At 48.8% G+C, this 14,905-nt stretch overlaps 2 protein-coding genes across 2 annotated transcripts in view; both read right to left on the reverse strand.

Moving 5' to 3' along the window:
* The window catches only part of LOC109380381 (proprotein convertase subtilisin/kexin type 6), a 138,989-nt gene extending 136,856 nt beyond the window's left edge, over positions 1-2,133 (reverse strand). Inside the window, exon 1 of the mRNA XM_019637863.1 lies at positions 2,019-2,133. The gene's annotated coding sequence lies outside the window, so the exon portion shown is untranslated. The remainder of the gene's footprint in view (positions 1-2,018) is intronic.
* Positions 2,134-6,609: 4,476 nt separating this feature from the next.
* TM2D3 (TM2 domain containing 3) overlaps positions 6,610-14,905 on the reverse strand; it is a 98,454-nt gene continuing 90,158 nt past the window's right edge. The window contains exon 7 of the mRNA XM_019637864.1: positions 6,610-6,821. Within this exon, the coding sequence (XP_019493409.1) occupies positions 6,796-6,821 (26 nt within the window). The 3' untranslated portion in view covers positions 6,610-6,795. The remainder of the gene's footprint in view (positions 6,822-14,905) is intronic.

Below are 14,905 nucleotides of genomic sequence, written 5' to 3' on the forward strand. Positions count from 1 at the left end.
CACACACACACACACACACACACACACACACACACGTGCACAAGCACAGCTCTGAGACAGTATGTATTCCCAAACAACTAATCCCTCGGTCTGTGAATGTCCCCACAGTGCCTACCAGCACCATGCCTTCCAAGCTGAGTGACCAGACTGGGTGGAGTTCCTTGCACAGAGCTGGGGGTACTCTAAGAGACTCCCCAGAAGGCCCCAGGTGGAGGCGGTGCATGCCAGCAGGAACCTTGTCTCCCAGGGGCACAAGGAGGGCAGCAGATTTGTGCAGAAGACCCAACTCGGAGTCTGACAGCACTTGTTCCCAAGGCCCAGTGTTTTTTATTATTCCGTGATCAAGAACTGGGGGGGGGGGGGTGTCACCGTGCCTCTGCCTTGCAGCGTCCGGGAGCTCACAGCTCAACTTCAGTTCCCCTGTGCTCGTCTGATTATAGGAGCCAGAAACTCAGATACTTTGTAATGGACCGTGCAGTTTAAGAGTCACTTTGAGCTGGAGACAAACTGCTGGGCCACCTGGGCAGGGCAGCCCAGTGTGGCAGTGGTTGGGGCCCTAACCAACATGAGAAGCAATGAATGGGGATGGAAGCCCAAGGAACGCCTTCCATCTGCACCGCCCGCCAGGGAGATGTAGGAACTACAGAGAGAAACGAAGCCAGGGCCCCAAAGGCAAACTCTTCAATGACAGGATATTTGAAGAGACTGGAGTGGTCAAAATAGAGAAAAAGATGTACACAAGATGAGATGCGTTCTTTTGGGCACCCTCTGACCTGAAGTATGCGAAGTATGTTTCAAGCGTCAGAATCTACTTTTCCGGAAGGCCACACATCTGACATTAGCGGCATCGAGACAGACAGACGGTACAGAAGAAATGTCATTTCGATTAGGGCCCCACCACACTTTGCTGGCTTCTGTCACGGATAATGATGAAACTAAATTTAACACTGCCTGGCACAAGGCTTTGAGTTATGAGCTGGCACTTCCTTGTCACTTCACTTGACCCTCCAAGTGTGTAGTTTGTAGGAGATTTGTTAATGGCACTGAGAGGTCCCTGGGGAGGACCGCACACTTCAGCCTACTGCACCCCTCCATGGGCCATAAGTCAGGGTGGACCCCACTCTGCTGCCCCTGTGCAGGGACCTGCCTTCATGGTCCTTTGGGGTTATGCAGCCTTCACGCACACGGTCTTGTCTTTGGATGCTAAGTGACAGCAGTGGTGACAGTTGAGACGGTGGGAGGGCTCCTGGTTCACTGGCCAGGTCAGGCCCTGGCCGGGGGTTTTGGTACCAGTCAACACGGGGTCGGCCCAACAACTTGCTGACAGGTTACACGTCCCTACAGAAGATCGGGAAGTGACTTGCCTAAGGTCACACAGCTAATAGGCAGAAAGCTGCCATTGGAACCCAGCAGAAGCCTAGACACAAAGCAAACTACCCCCACCCCACCCCGTACCCAGAGGGGTTTTAAACACAGGACTCCAGCCTCCAGCTCCCGTGTGGCTGCAGGGTCACCACGCTGTCCATAAAGCCTCCCTGACAGCGGCTCCCAGGCTCGGGCACCCAGTAGCCTACTCTCCAGGAGCCGCGGACACCAAGGGAGCACCGGTCCCCAAAACACCAGGCCATGAGCCTGTCACCCAAAGAGCCACCGCCGCCCTGGCGCGCCTTCAGGGTCCGGAGCCCGCGCCGCCCGTCCAGGGCAGAGGGTCACAGGCCCCCGAGAGCTCGGTGGGCACGAAAGCAGCGCGTGGCGCCCGACAGGGGCTCCCACTCCCGTCCGGCCGGACAGGTGTCCGCGCCGGGCCGCCCCGCCCGGTGTGCTGCCCTCGGCGCGCCGGGCCTGGTGGGCGCCCGCGCGGGCCACCTGGTTGTCCCCGCCGAGGCGACTCTCCATAGGGTGCCTCGACCGCCCCACGACCGCGCGGGCCGAGCGTCCGGACCCCTGCCCCGGCGCCCCCTCGCGCCCTGCCCGCCGGAGCCAGGAAAGTTTTGGGCGCGCGAGCCCGGCGCACTCACCTGGCCCAGGTTGAGGTAGCCGTGCGCCGCGGCCACGCGGTCCGCCGCGGCCGGGCCGCCCAGCACTTGCACTGCCCAGTGGTTGGTGTAGACGGCGCGCGGCGGCGGCGCGGAGCAGGNGCGCCCATCTATGTATATATATTATGAATCAGGACACTACAGATAAACCTTGACATTCCTCTCCCTAGTCTGTCCCCTCCCTCCCTTCCCAGAGGCTACTGCTAACTAGAATTTGATATGATCCTTCCTACATGTGTAAGCTTTCACTGCTTAGGGTGGTTTTACAAGTTTACACGTATCCTGTCACATCATATATCTGCTCTGTGCTCTTCGTGTAACATTATTTTTGAGACATATGCAGGTACATATCTGGTTAATTCCTTCTGAGCTACCGTATGGTATTCCACGGTGTGACTTATTTCTCCATTCTCCTATGGATGGGTACTTAGATCGTGTTTCCCTTCATTTCAGAATTGCCTGTGGACCTTCCTAGGCAAGTCTCCTTGGGCACCTATGCAAGAGTTCCTCCCCAGCAGAAGCCTAGATGTGGACTGGCTGACGCAACCCGACCCCGCAGTGGACTGCCAAATTGCTCTCCAAAGTCGGGACACTGATCTCCACGTCCACCAACAGCATTTGAACGATCCCATGGCTCTGTGTCTTTGCCAACGCTTGACTAACACTTTTCCACATTGGCCAATCTGACAGGTGTGAAATGGCATGACTGTTTTAAGCTGCATTCCCGTAACCCCAGGGAGGCTGGACAGGGCGTCCTGTCTCATGTTTACTGGCCACTTGGGTTTCTTCTTCATTCAAGTCTCTGTTTGTGTAATTCCCCATTTTTCTACCTGGCATTTATCTTTTTCTGACTGATAAATGATCTTGATAACTGATGCATTTTTGATTTATAGCTTTTAAAATAATCTATGCACGCATCTGTTTGTTATATTAACATTTTTCTAGTCTGTGACTTCCTTTTTAACCCTGTCGTGATGTCTTTGGTGTACAGAACTTTCAATGTGTCAATCTCTGCCTTTTTTCATTTGTTCTTTTTGTGTCTTAAGAAATCCTTTCCTTTCCTGATGTCATAAAGGTATTCTACTCTAGTTATTTCTAAAAGTGTTACATACACTTGGGTCTTTCATCCTATCATGAATTTACTATCATGAAGTGAGGTGAGGATCTGACTGTTTTCCTTGTAGGCAGTCAGTTCTCAGCACCATTTACTGGATTGCTCACCTTCCCCACCTGTCTGTAACTTCTCTGCTCACACGCACACGTTATCACAGAAGCCTGGATGGAAGGGACCATTACTGGGCCGGGTCAAACTACTGGGCTCCCCACAGCTTCATGGCAAGTTTCACTCTCTGGAAGAATTCCCATCCCCTTCCCCTCCTCAGAGTTGTCTCAGCTATTCTGGGACCTTCCTCTCTCATGTGAACTTCAGAATTCATTTGTGTGTTTCCATCTTCCATATAAAATCCTTTTAGCACTTCAGCTAGATTGCACTGAATTTACAGATTAATTCGGGAGGGAGGGAGCGGGGGGGAACCTGTGACAGTCAGTCCTCCCATCCATGACCATAATCTCTCTCTCCACTATTCAGCCCTTCTTGTCAACACTTCTTTAAATATTTTCCAATTTCCTCCCTGCAAGTCCCACTTTATTTTTAGTTTTATTCCTGAGTCTCTACTAGCTTTTATGCTAGAGTGAATTATAATTTCTTGTATCTTTTNTGCTTGAATCTCCACAGTGGATTTAGAGCTTCCAAAAATCCACTTGAAGCTTTTTATACACTGCTCACTATTTATAGTCAAAACACTCCCAAATCCCCAACCCAGCCCAAACCGTTCCCGCCGTTTTCTCTCCACCCAAACTCACTGGTGGCAGAGAATCAGCTGCAGGATCCGTGGCCCCAACAAACCCCTCACTCTTTTCCCCCCAAGAACCAGACCCAGGAGTGCCTCTGCCCTCTGCAGACTCTGCCACCTGAACCTGGCTGCCTGCCATCCAGTCCCGGCCCGCCCACTGGTCGGAACTCCCGCCATCCGATACTGCCGTTTTCAAAAAGTTGAAAATTTGGTAACCAAAGAACATTTCTGTGGCTCCGCGATTTTGTGTCTGGCTCTCTTCATCTGCACCTGGGCCAAGTCCCGTAAATTTTCCCTTGCTCCTTCTGAGTCCTCCCTCCCTCCATCCTGCAAAGTTGATCTTTCATTAGAAATCAGCCAAAGAAAGCATCCATCGTGCTCCCTTCTGAGCAGGCAGTCTTCACGGGTCACAGGGGGTCAGCGTTGATAAGAAGAAAACCAATTCAGTCTTCCCCCCTGGGGACCCTTCTCACTCACGGCCGAGAAGCTGTGCCTCTGGGGTCGAAGCTCATGGAGAACTTGCCACATGCAGCATGCAGCACGCCACAAGACAGTGTGACAGGAATGGGCAGGGGACAGTCCAAGCGGAGCAGGGCTGCTCAGGCAGGACTGTGATGCCACTCAGCCCTGTGGTCAGAGCAGGGTCTGGAACTCACCACCTGGGTTCTCCTTCCAGCTCTGCCACTGCCTTGCTGTGTGACCTCACGCAAGTCAGTCAACCTCTCTGAGCCTCGGCTTTTCCCACGGAGCATAAAATGGGCACACTATTTGAGTTCACCTCACATGAGTCCTGTACATAAGTGCTCTGACTTGTGCCTTATATTCAAGCAGCAGGATGTAAGGGCCATTATTATGAGACTGGGGGTTTGGCGATATCTGATTGTTACTTGTAAACACAGATGGTGTTAGAAGAGTATGTGTGTGCGCGCAGCTGTGTTAGCACAGATGTGCTGTGGGCTGGCCAGCCCCCGGGGCCACCCTGCATCTCCCCCAAGAGACCCCTCCACATCCCAGACACAGAAGGAGCACACAGCCCCGGGCGTCAGCCCCTTCTTGACATGTGCCCGGTTAGGAGGGACGCAGGCCAGGGAGGAAGGAGACACGGGCGGCTGAGGAAGAGAAACATTGAGGCCTCTGGAAGGCTTTTGTGTATACGTGTCTCACTGTGACTATAATTAGTGGGGTGATCACATTGTAAGGTTAAAGGTCAAATCACTATATTGTACACTTGAAATTAACATCACTCAAATAATATTGTATACCAACTATACTTAAATTCACAAACAAATAAATAAAATCATGCTGTGCAGCGTTATTATTTCTCCTGTTTCACAGATAAAAAAGATGAGGCTCAGAGGGAGGCAGGGTCTGGCCTGAAGCCTCTGACCTCCTTCACGTTCAAGGTGCCAGTAGGGGTGGAGGGGGCAGATCTGAAGGCACAAGACAAAAGGTGGAGGGAGGAAGCTGAGAAACACCCAGGGGACCTCGGCTCTTCCTGCCAGATAGTGGGAGATGCCTGGATGACCATCAAGGCAGGAGAGGCCGAGAGGCCGTGAGGGGAGTGGAACTCTCCACCAGTGTACCCACCGGTCAGTAGAAATGGGACAGGCCTGGGGGAGTGGCTGGTCATCTGCGACCCTCTGTGGCATCCCCATCCCAGGGCTGTGCTCCTGGGGCACTTCGAGTCCCTCTAGAACTGCTCCCTGGGGACCAGCAGGCCTCATGGTCGCCCCCTAGAGGACACAGAGGAGGGAGAAGCCGTGCCTGGACCTGCCAGCCCAGGGAGGCCCTGAGTGACGCCAGGGCTTCCCAGCTGGGAAGGACCTAGGTGGGTTTCCAACCCAGGAGCTGCCCTGACTCTGTCTCTGTCACTACCCAGACCCCGCATCGGGTGAACTCAAGAAAGCGAGTCCCTTGGGTGGTGGCAAAAGTGGTCCTTTGGGATGGAACCTTCTTCCAGAAGCAGCGATGTGGCCACCGCTGGGGACATGTGTTATCTGTGGGCCTGGGGCTAAATGTTCTCATGGACAGTTGGAGGAGTTGCTGGTAGGGCTGCAAAATAAATACTAGCTGCCCAGTTAAATGTGAATTTCAGATAAACAATGAAAACAAACTTTCAGTATAAGTATATCCCACACGATACTTGGGATATACTAACAACATGATTTGTTATTTATCGGAAACTCACACTTACCTAGCTTGTCCTGTTTTATTTGCTAAATCTGGGAACCCTAGATGGGGTTCAAATACTCAGGCTGGAATGGGGAGGGCAATGGATTCCTAGCAGTTTTTTAAAAAAGTGTCAAGCTAAGGATTTGGTTTAAAAATTGAGAACACCTCTCTGGAATCAAACCATTAAAAGCATCTTACTTCCATCCTTTAGGACACCTCCCTGCTGAAGGACAAGTCGCTCTGTCCCTGGAAGGTCTGGAAACACCTTTCTGCCCCCGATGTCTGTTTAGATGTCAGGGCTACCTCTGCCAGTGGCATCTGGAAATTGAGTTATACCTTTTTAGAAAAGAAAGAGAAAAAAAAATCTCTCTGGGGCGGCATTCAGATGGGCATGAGGTCTGCCATCAAATATGAATATTCTCTTAAAGATAAGAATTATGGTGTACTTAAAGAGGAGCATGTATGTCAGCACTGGTGATAAGACAATTTATTACTGGCCACAGAAAGAAGTCTCTAGTGATGAGGTGGAAGAGGCTCCGCGGGCTGTGAATTATGGGCCATTCTCTCGCTGCAAGAATAAATCCTCCTGTCAGTTACCGTGCTGTCCCCTTGACAGGCCAGCTGGCAGCAGGGAGTGGGCGGGCCGGAGTCATGTGTCCATCACCCGACAGTACCGCCCACGCCGCGTCCGGGCTCGCCCCACACCGACATGTGCACCCTTGCATGGACTCTAATCACATCTTCGGGACACACGTCCTTTCTGACATGAAAAAAAATATATTAACAACAGGCAAAGAGGGGTTAAAAAAAAAAAAAGCAGAGTTCACCAGAAAAGGCCCCGGATCAGAGATCGAGGGGCCTCGATGGGGCTCTCTGCTTTGAAGGACACACCCTTGGCCGCTCTGAGATGGGCTTTCCTGGCTGGAAAATGAAGGAGCTGGCCTATGAGGGTTGCCAGCAGGTAGGACTGGTCTCACATGTGGTGTGCTGCCTGCGAGGCGGTGACCCTTCTGAGCTGGAAGGGGTTCAAGAAGGGCTGGGGGCACCTGGTGCAGACATGGAGGGGCTGCCTGCACCCTCTAAGAAACTGAACTCACCGCGACTCCGAGACCAGCTGCACATTTCCAGAATTCAGTGCAAACAGCGCCAAATCCCACGTGACCCCAACCCCACCGCTGGCAAAGCTGGGAAGTGCCGCACATCGTCCCCTCCAGTGGACTCACCACCTTCCAAAAGCAACCTGTGCCATTGGCCCCTCCTGTAAGGGCAGCATTGCACGTGCCACTAGGAAGGACCGCTTCCTCTACAGCTCGCTGAGAAACTCTTGGAAGCACCCAAAGACACAGAGACGCGCACACCCCAGACAAATAATATAGACGATTGCTAGCCGATAAACATGGCTCAGTATGTACGCTGTGGGTGAGCCTGGGGCTAAATGTTCTCCACGATGGTTGGAGGATTAGCTGGTAGGGCTGCCAGGTAAATACTTAATGCCCAGCTAAATTTGAGTTTCTATAAACAATAGGAAAAAACCAAACAAACAAAAAAAACACCTTTAAGTGTTAAGTATATCCCACACAACAGCTGGGATATATTTATACTAATGACATGCTTTGTTATTTATCTGAGATTCAACCTTACCTGGCTGTCTTCTGTTTTTATTTGCTAAATCTGGGAACCGTAAATGGGGATCAAATGCTCAGGCTGGACTTGGGGAGGGCAATGGATTGCTAGTAGTTTAAAAGGAAGTGCCAGGCTAAGGTTTGTGGCTGAAAGCTGAGGTTTGAGGAGCCGTTCCCCAGAACCTGGGAGGGCCCAGGCCAGGAGCGCCCCAGCACCAACACCGTTTGCTAGGCTTGTTCCTCCCTTTCCACTCCGAGTCTCTCCTGCTCCCACCAGGAACGCCAGGCCCCTCAGCAAAATGGACGCTTGTCCAAACCAGAGGCACCCCCTCCCCCCAACAATTCTCATGTCTTGTCTTCTGTCATTCCCTTTAACATCTTATCTGTCCTCTTTGAATTTTCAATTTTATTTTTCCTCCGTTTTCTTGTTGCTTACTCTGCCCCTCCCCCATGTCTTTCTGATGGTCAGCAAGACGTGTCCCCTGTATGTAACCCGATGCGAACTCCTAGCCTGTCACCCTTTCTGCCCCATGAGGCTAGGCGCTCATGGACTTTCCCAGCTTTGTGTGGCTGGAACAGGTGAGTATGGACAGGTGTGACCTGCTCTGTAGCACCCATGGTGAGATACACTTAGTGTGTGAGGAACGATTTCACACTCATGGGTCAGCGCCGACACGCGGCGGGAGGCCATGGGGACACACACTCCCTTTGCAAAGAGGAGGCCCGCACACATGTCAACACTGTCTAGTTCCAGGTGTCACCTTGTTCAGGTAAGGGAGGAAAGGGCAGGTCAGGGGCTGTTAACTGTAGCTCCATGGGAACCAGCCTGGGGAGCTGCAAGCAGTGAGGAGGTTCAGAGCATCAATGTCAAGGTCGCCGCGGCCCCAGGTCTGCCTGAGTCATGAGTTAGTGGACTCTGTGATAGAGTATTTTATGGAACTGTCTCCTTAGTATCCGAGAACTGGCCGTGCACATCTGCCATACCTGGTAACACTGCGCTAACCACACGTTTTGACTAACCTCCACTTTGTCAGGTTAACAGAGAGCTGGCTGTCCCAGCATCTCTGGATCCAGAATTCTTCTTATTCTGTGTTATTCTGTGCTTTGACCCAGAGAAGAATCGTGGATCAAGGCAGAGAAGCAGGGACCAGGCTGCCCCCAAATGAGCACGTTAACAGGCAAAGGGCGATGGAAATGTCACAAACTTTTGCTATGGGTCCATCATTTGAATGCTCTTCTAGCTGAGCATGTCTGTGGTGACATTCTCCCCTCCTCCAGCTCCATCAGGCAATGGGGTTCCCTGCCGACAGACACCGGGACATGCACCAAACTGACAGGGTGACTTATTCCTAGCCCTAACGTTTCCTAGCAAGAAGTAGGCTGTGTCATGTCAGTGGGTGACAGGACACCTTTTAGATCAAGCATTAACAGCCCATTTGGCCCCCACAATCGTCACACAGCCATGGGGCTGCTCTCATCTTCCCGGTCTGCTTCTTGTTTGAAATGACACAGGACGCACATGACCTCCATGCCATATGCTTCCCTGGGCCCCACAGCCCCACAGGGACGGATAACCAAGCGCTCATTCAAACTCAGGGAAATGCAATCACAGTAAAATTCTAAGTGTCTGTGGAGAAGACTATGACACTGAGTGAGATGACCTGTGTGTCTGGCCAGGTGAGAATTTTTTCCATGTGAAATATATAAATGATCTATGGGGTGCTGCCATCACCCCTAAACACCAGACTTGATTTAAAGTTCAGAGCCTTCCCTGATGCTAAAACTTGGGGGTCCCGAGCTGTCCCTGCCATCTTATGTCACGCGGCTATCAAGGTGTAAGCGTGGGAGAACAGGAGTCCATTTGCACTGCCAGCTGGAATGTCAACTGGCCGGCTCAACAGGGACCATCTGTTGGAACCCAGAAGTGGCTGGCTAGGTGGTGATATAAACGAGAACCAAAAAGGGTCTCCAAGTCTCTTGAACTTGGGTCTCTTTATATGACTCTCTCATAGACCAGTAACAAAGGACTCTTATTATGACCAGAGGCTACTGTAGAATTCCATCAAAATGGGGGATCCCAGCTGGTAGTTGGCCCTGTCACCAGAGGTCATCATGATGGACTTTCACTTACACTTAGCCTTTTTTTAGATCTGGATCACACTGTACAAAAACAAGTGGGCCATTCTGATTCATAACTCAGACACTTCACTTGGCTTGCAATCTCCCTGGCGCATGCACGCGGCCATCAAAACAACACCTCGTGCCCACCGTAAGCTTAGCTTTCATTTGGGGGTAGGAAATTCTCACGAGGAAGAGACAGTCACTGATGATTCACCTCGACCCCTGGCAAGGCCACCATCCTGGAGCCTGATGACAAATGGATGACAGATGCTGCATAGCCTTGTGCCCTGGTTGTCTAAGAATTCGCTTTTCACTAGTGACATGTTTTCACATCCAGTTCTCAGCACATGCACATAGTCACAATCGCACACTTCATTTTATTACTTTAAAGCATTTCAAAATGATTTTTCCCGAATATGCCTGGTGGAAGAAGGTGTATGATGAAAAGCAAAAATCACCCACTCTCTCTCTTTTCCCACCCATATCCCAGATGGCACCCCCTTCAACCATTTCCGCATTTGGCTTTTCAGGTGGTCAGCATCCTAACTCCAAATGGCATCCACATATCTCCATCTTGATGTTCAATGCAGGCATTCTCTATTGACTCCTTGCTATGAAACACAGGCTTTCACTGACTTACACTACATCCTCCCTAAATTTTGACAGTTATTGTTTTCCGTTTTTCTGTTGTTGCCTCTGTAACTTTCACTCTCACACCTACATCTCATTTCTTGTTCTATTATTTCCAGATAATATATCAATTTCTGTCCACTATACCTTGAGGACTTTTATACGTACCATTTTATAAACATAATTCTTTCACATTTTGTCCACAGGTTGATTCTAAAAATCTAAAAACCAATGAACACTGTTTATGTTATTATGACTTCATAAATATTGTTCCTTTACAGTCCATATGTGAGGATTTTATTTCCTTCTCTATGGGTCGAGTGACATTAACTACAAGCCACATGAAATAGATAAATTCATGTCAAACTTTTGTTTCCTCCATATTTTGACCTAGACATGAGTTCCTTACCTAGCCTTTTGTTTTCCTTGGAATTTTTAATGGCCTTGTTTTTTCTTTGTTAGTAAAAGAAACGTGCCTTTTCAGGCTCTTCATGATTACCAAACCTCGTAGTCGTATGATTTCTTGGAGCTTTTGCTGGAATATATCCTGCAGTAACAGAAAAAGTGCTTTGGAGATAAATTTTCTGAGCACTTATAAATCTGAAACTCTATTTTGCTCACGAAATAGTGGGTTTTCTGGGTATAGAATATTGGGTTTTAAAATTATATTTCCCAGAGTTTTTTTTTTTCTTCTAGTCTCCAATGTTCCTGATAAGATGTCTGAGGTTGATATTACTTTTGCTCTTTTGAGGGTAACTTTTTCTTTTCTCCTGGAAGCTCTTTATGTTGATGTTCTGAAATAGCTCCAGTCTGAATCAAGGCATGAGCCTTTTATTTTTTGTCCTACTTGGAACTTGTTTTTTTTAGTCTGGAGATGACTTTTCCTTCAGTTTTGGGAACCTTTCTTCTATCATGTCTTTATTCTTTTAATCTTGATAAAAGTTGTCCATTTCCATGGTTTAAAAAACTAAATAGTCTTATGAGTCTTACAATGAAGTTAGTAATTTCTTCCCCACTTCCTGGAAACCACTACTTTCTTTTGGTATTTGCCTCCATATTTCTAAATAGCACGCTTACATTCCTATTTATGGATTTTAAAATTTCTTTTAAATATATTTACTTCAGGCAACGGACCATAAGGGTTTAGCTCTCCTACTCCACCCGCACTCCCATAAATATATTTTCCTTTCCATGCTTCTAATAGAATGGTATCATAATTTTTAGATGAATCAATATTTAGCATTTATATTATTATGACTATGTCAATATTACTTGTAGTACATTATAATTTCCTTTCCTTGCTTATACAGTTTTTTTGGGGGGGGGTTTTGGTTTATTTTCACTGGAGTCAATGTGTTTTTCCATTTGTTCAGTTTTGTTTTTTTTAATGTACCTATCACAAATCCATCCCCATACTCAACAGAAGAGAAAAATCTCTTTCCCGAGGAAGAAAACATAGGCAATTAAAATTGTTTTGAGACATTACATTTTTGAAAAATGTCTAGCAGTCATTATTCTATCCTAACAGCATGTTGAGCATTTGACTGAGGATATAGAATTCTAAGTTGGAAATCATTTTCAACAGAAATTTGAAGGCCTTGCTCCATTATCATTTGGCTTCTAGCATTGCTATTGAGAAATCTAATGGGTACCTAATACCAGGCCTTTTGTACTTGACCTATTCTTTCTCGCTGGGAGCTATAGTACCTTTTCTCTGTCCCCAGTGTTTTGAAACTTTTCACTGGTGTGTTTTGTATGGCTGTGTTTCCATTCATTGTTCTGGGCACTTGGTGGACTTCTCAGTCTAGAAGTCGATGTGCTTTGTGTGAAGGAAATTGTCTCAAATTGTTTCTTAGGTAACTTGCTCCCCTCCATTTTCTTTCATCTCTATTTTTGTACGTTCTATTATGTAAGCTGGTCTACTTCCTCCCTGGTCTAATTTTCTCACTTTTAAGCTTCTACTTTCCCTTTCTGTGTTAGAATTGTTCTAATTATTGGGAGATTTCCTCCACTTTCTCTCCAGGCTTCTTACTAAATTTTTCACTCCTGCTTTTTTAAGTTCCAAAATTATTTTTGTTTTCCTAAGTGTTCTTTTCTACAACAATATTCCTTTATCAGCCTTACTAAGGTATAATTAATGTGTAATTGTCCACATTTAAAGTGTACAATTTCAGTTTTGACATATGTAGAGGCCCACGAAACCATCAACACAATCAATATAATAAAAATATCCATCACCCCCAACTTTCTCATGTTTTTTTGTTTTTTTTTTTTAAGATTTTTATTGGGGAACTGGGGGGATGGGAACAGTGCTGGGGAATTGGGGAAGGGGAACAGACAAATACTGTCGTTTTGTTCTTCAGTCTAGTTGTGGAGGATGTTGCTTCACTGGCCCAAGTTGGCACCATCATTGCGCTCTTCCCGGGCGAGGCACATCAGTNGTGTCAGGAAGCTTGGAAGGAAGCAAGGGGTTCACAGAGCTGGAGTACGGCCAGGGCAGAGGGCAGCAGGGCGGGGCGAGAGGAGGCCCTACAGCGGCACAAACAGGGAGGCGGTGATGGAGAGCCAGCCCTGGGCAGCGGCCGGAACCTGAGAGCCGATGACATAGGTTTGGTTAGAGACCAGATGGGGGCATGGGAGCAGGGGGACGCAGCAGTGACTTCCAGGCCATGAGCTCAGGCACCGGGGACATGGGGTCCCTTCTGTAGACAGGGACCACACTGAGGAGGGGGTTTGCAGCAAAGATGACCAGTCCAGTTGGTAATGTGCACAGTTTGAGCAACTCTGTGTGGCACCCTGGGAGGACCAGAAGGGGTGGCGTTTTCCCTCTACTACGGAGAGATGTAAATTTCAACCTGAGGAGAAGAAGCCAGTGCCGGCTATCCTGGGCACAACCGCTAATAGGTGGCAGAGAGCTGAACGGCTCTCTCGCCTGATGGCCTACGTGTCCTTGTCTGGGAAGCAGGGATGAGGTCCATCTGCCAAAGGGGACGGTGGTGGAAGGCGAGTCGGCAAGTAGGGGTTTGGCTCTGGCTTGTCAGTCACAGCTGTGACCTGCAGCAAGTCAAGCTTCACAGGACCCGAGGTCCCCTCGTGGCTGAACAGGCCTGGTGACACGTGCCTGCAGGCCTGGTGCAAGGCTCGGTCAGTGAGGGCACCAGTGTGGGAAGCACTGGCCGGGCACAAGCACACACAGGGCTTCCGCTCAGCGCCAAGGCCAAGTCCAGTGCAGAAGCCCTCCATGTGCAGGGCACTGAGAAGAGGGGGCACACGCCAGCCGCCTGGCCCGGTGGTGGGGGACCAGAGGGACCTTTCAGAGTCAGCATCTGTGCAGAGGCTCAGGGACTCAAGAGACCCGAGATGATCCCAGTGGGCGGTGGCCCCCCAGGACCCTACTGCCACCCAACGTCCAAGGCCACGCAGGTCTCAGGCAGGGTCCTCAGGCTCTCTCACCCTGTCAGAAGCTCTGTGCTTCCGATTCGCACCNGCGCATGTGTTTCTGAAAAAAACAACACACATTCATGAATGTGTTTGTCAGCATCTGGGAAAGGAGTAAATTGGGGATGGAATGAGGGAGGAAGGGATTTTTTCCTCTTTTCACATCTGCACTGTTTGAATTCTTTACAACGAGAGAATATTTATATACTATGTGTGTCATTTTATGAAATAAGAAAAAAATGCTCCTAAAATCCTCATGAGTCAAACTGAACAAACATTAGCAAGCCCCGGACCCTCTGTCAGGCTGCTGATGTAGGATGGGGAAACGTGATGGGACGCCGTAACCAGGGGAACAAGGCGTGTTGGTGGGAGGCTGGGTGATGATGGAACCCCTCCCACTCCCCCACCCAGCCGACATTCCAGGCCAGCTGCGGCAATATCCACTTCCCCAAGGAGTCACGAAGAATCCACTGACCTAAATGTCAGAGGAAAGATTAAGTAAGTTATGGACCGGCCACTAAATGATACACTGAGCAGACATTAAAAATTATGCCATAGAATAGTTATAGACTTGGGAGGTACAAGTTGCAAAACTGTGCAGTTCTATTTGTATAAGATATTCGTGTGGATGTGGGTGTGTATGCATATGCGCTCACATATACAGATAATGTATGCACATACACACAGATAATGTATGCACACACACATACATGAATACATATATGCACACACAGAGTTTAAAAAAACAAGAACATAGTTCAAAACATTAACAGTGACTCTCTTTGGGTGTTAGGATTATAAATGATTTTTATAGTTCTCTTTGTTCTTTTCCATGTTTTCCAAATTCTATATGTGCACATTTTCCTTTTATATTATACTAAGAAAAATAAGCAATAACAATTTTGCAACAAGGCTGTGCCACCCTGTATACATCCTTGGATCCTCATTAAACCCTTTCTCTCCTCTCGAGGTTCTGGCTTTCTTGTGGGATGTTTGCTTGGACAGGGTTTCGCTCTCCTCCTGGGGGTGGGAG

The sequence above is a fragment of the Hipposideros armiger genome, unplaced genomic scaffold (assembly GCF_001890085.2).
Source record: "Hipposideros armiger isolate ML-2016 unplaced genomic scaffold, ASM189008v1 scaffold_35, whole genome shotgun sequence".
NCBI classification, from domain to species: domain Eukaryota; kingdom Metazoa; phylum Chordata; class Mammalia; order Chiroptera; family Hipposideridae; genus Hipposideros; species Hipposideros armiger.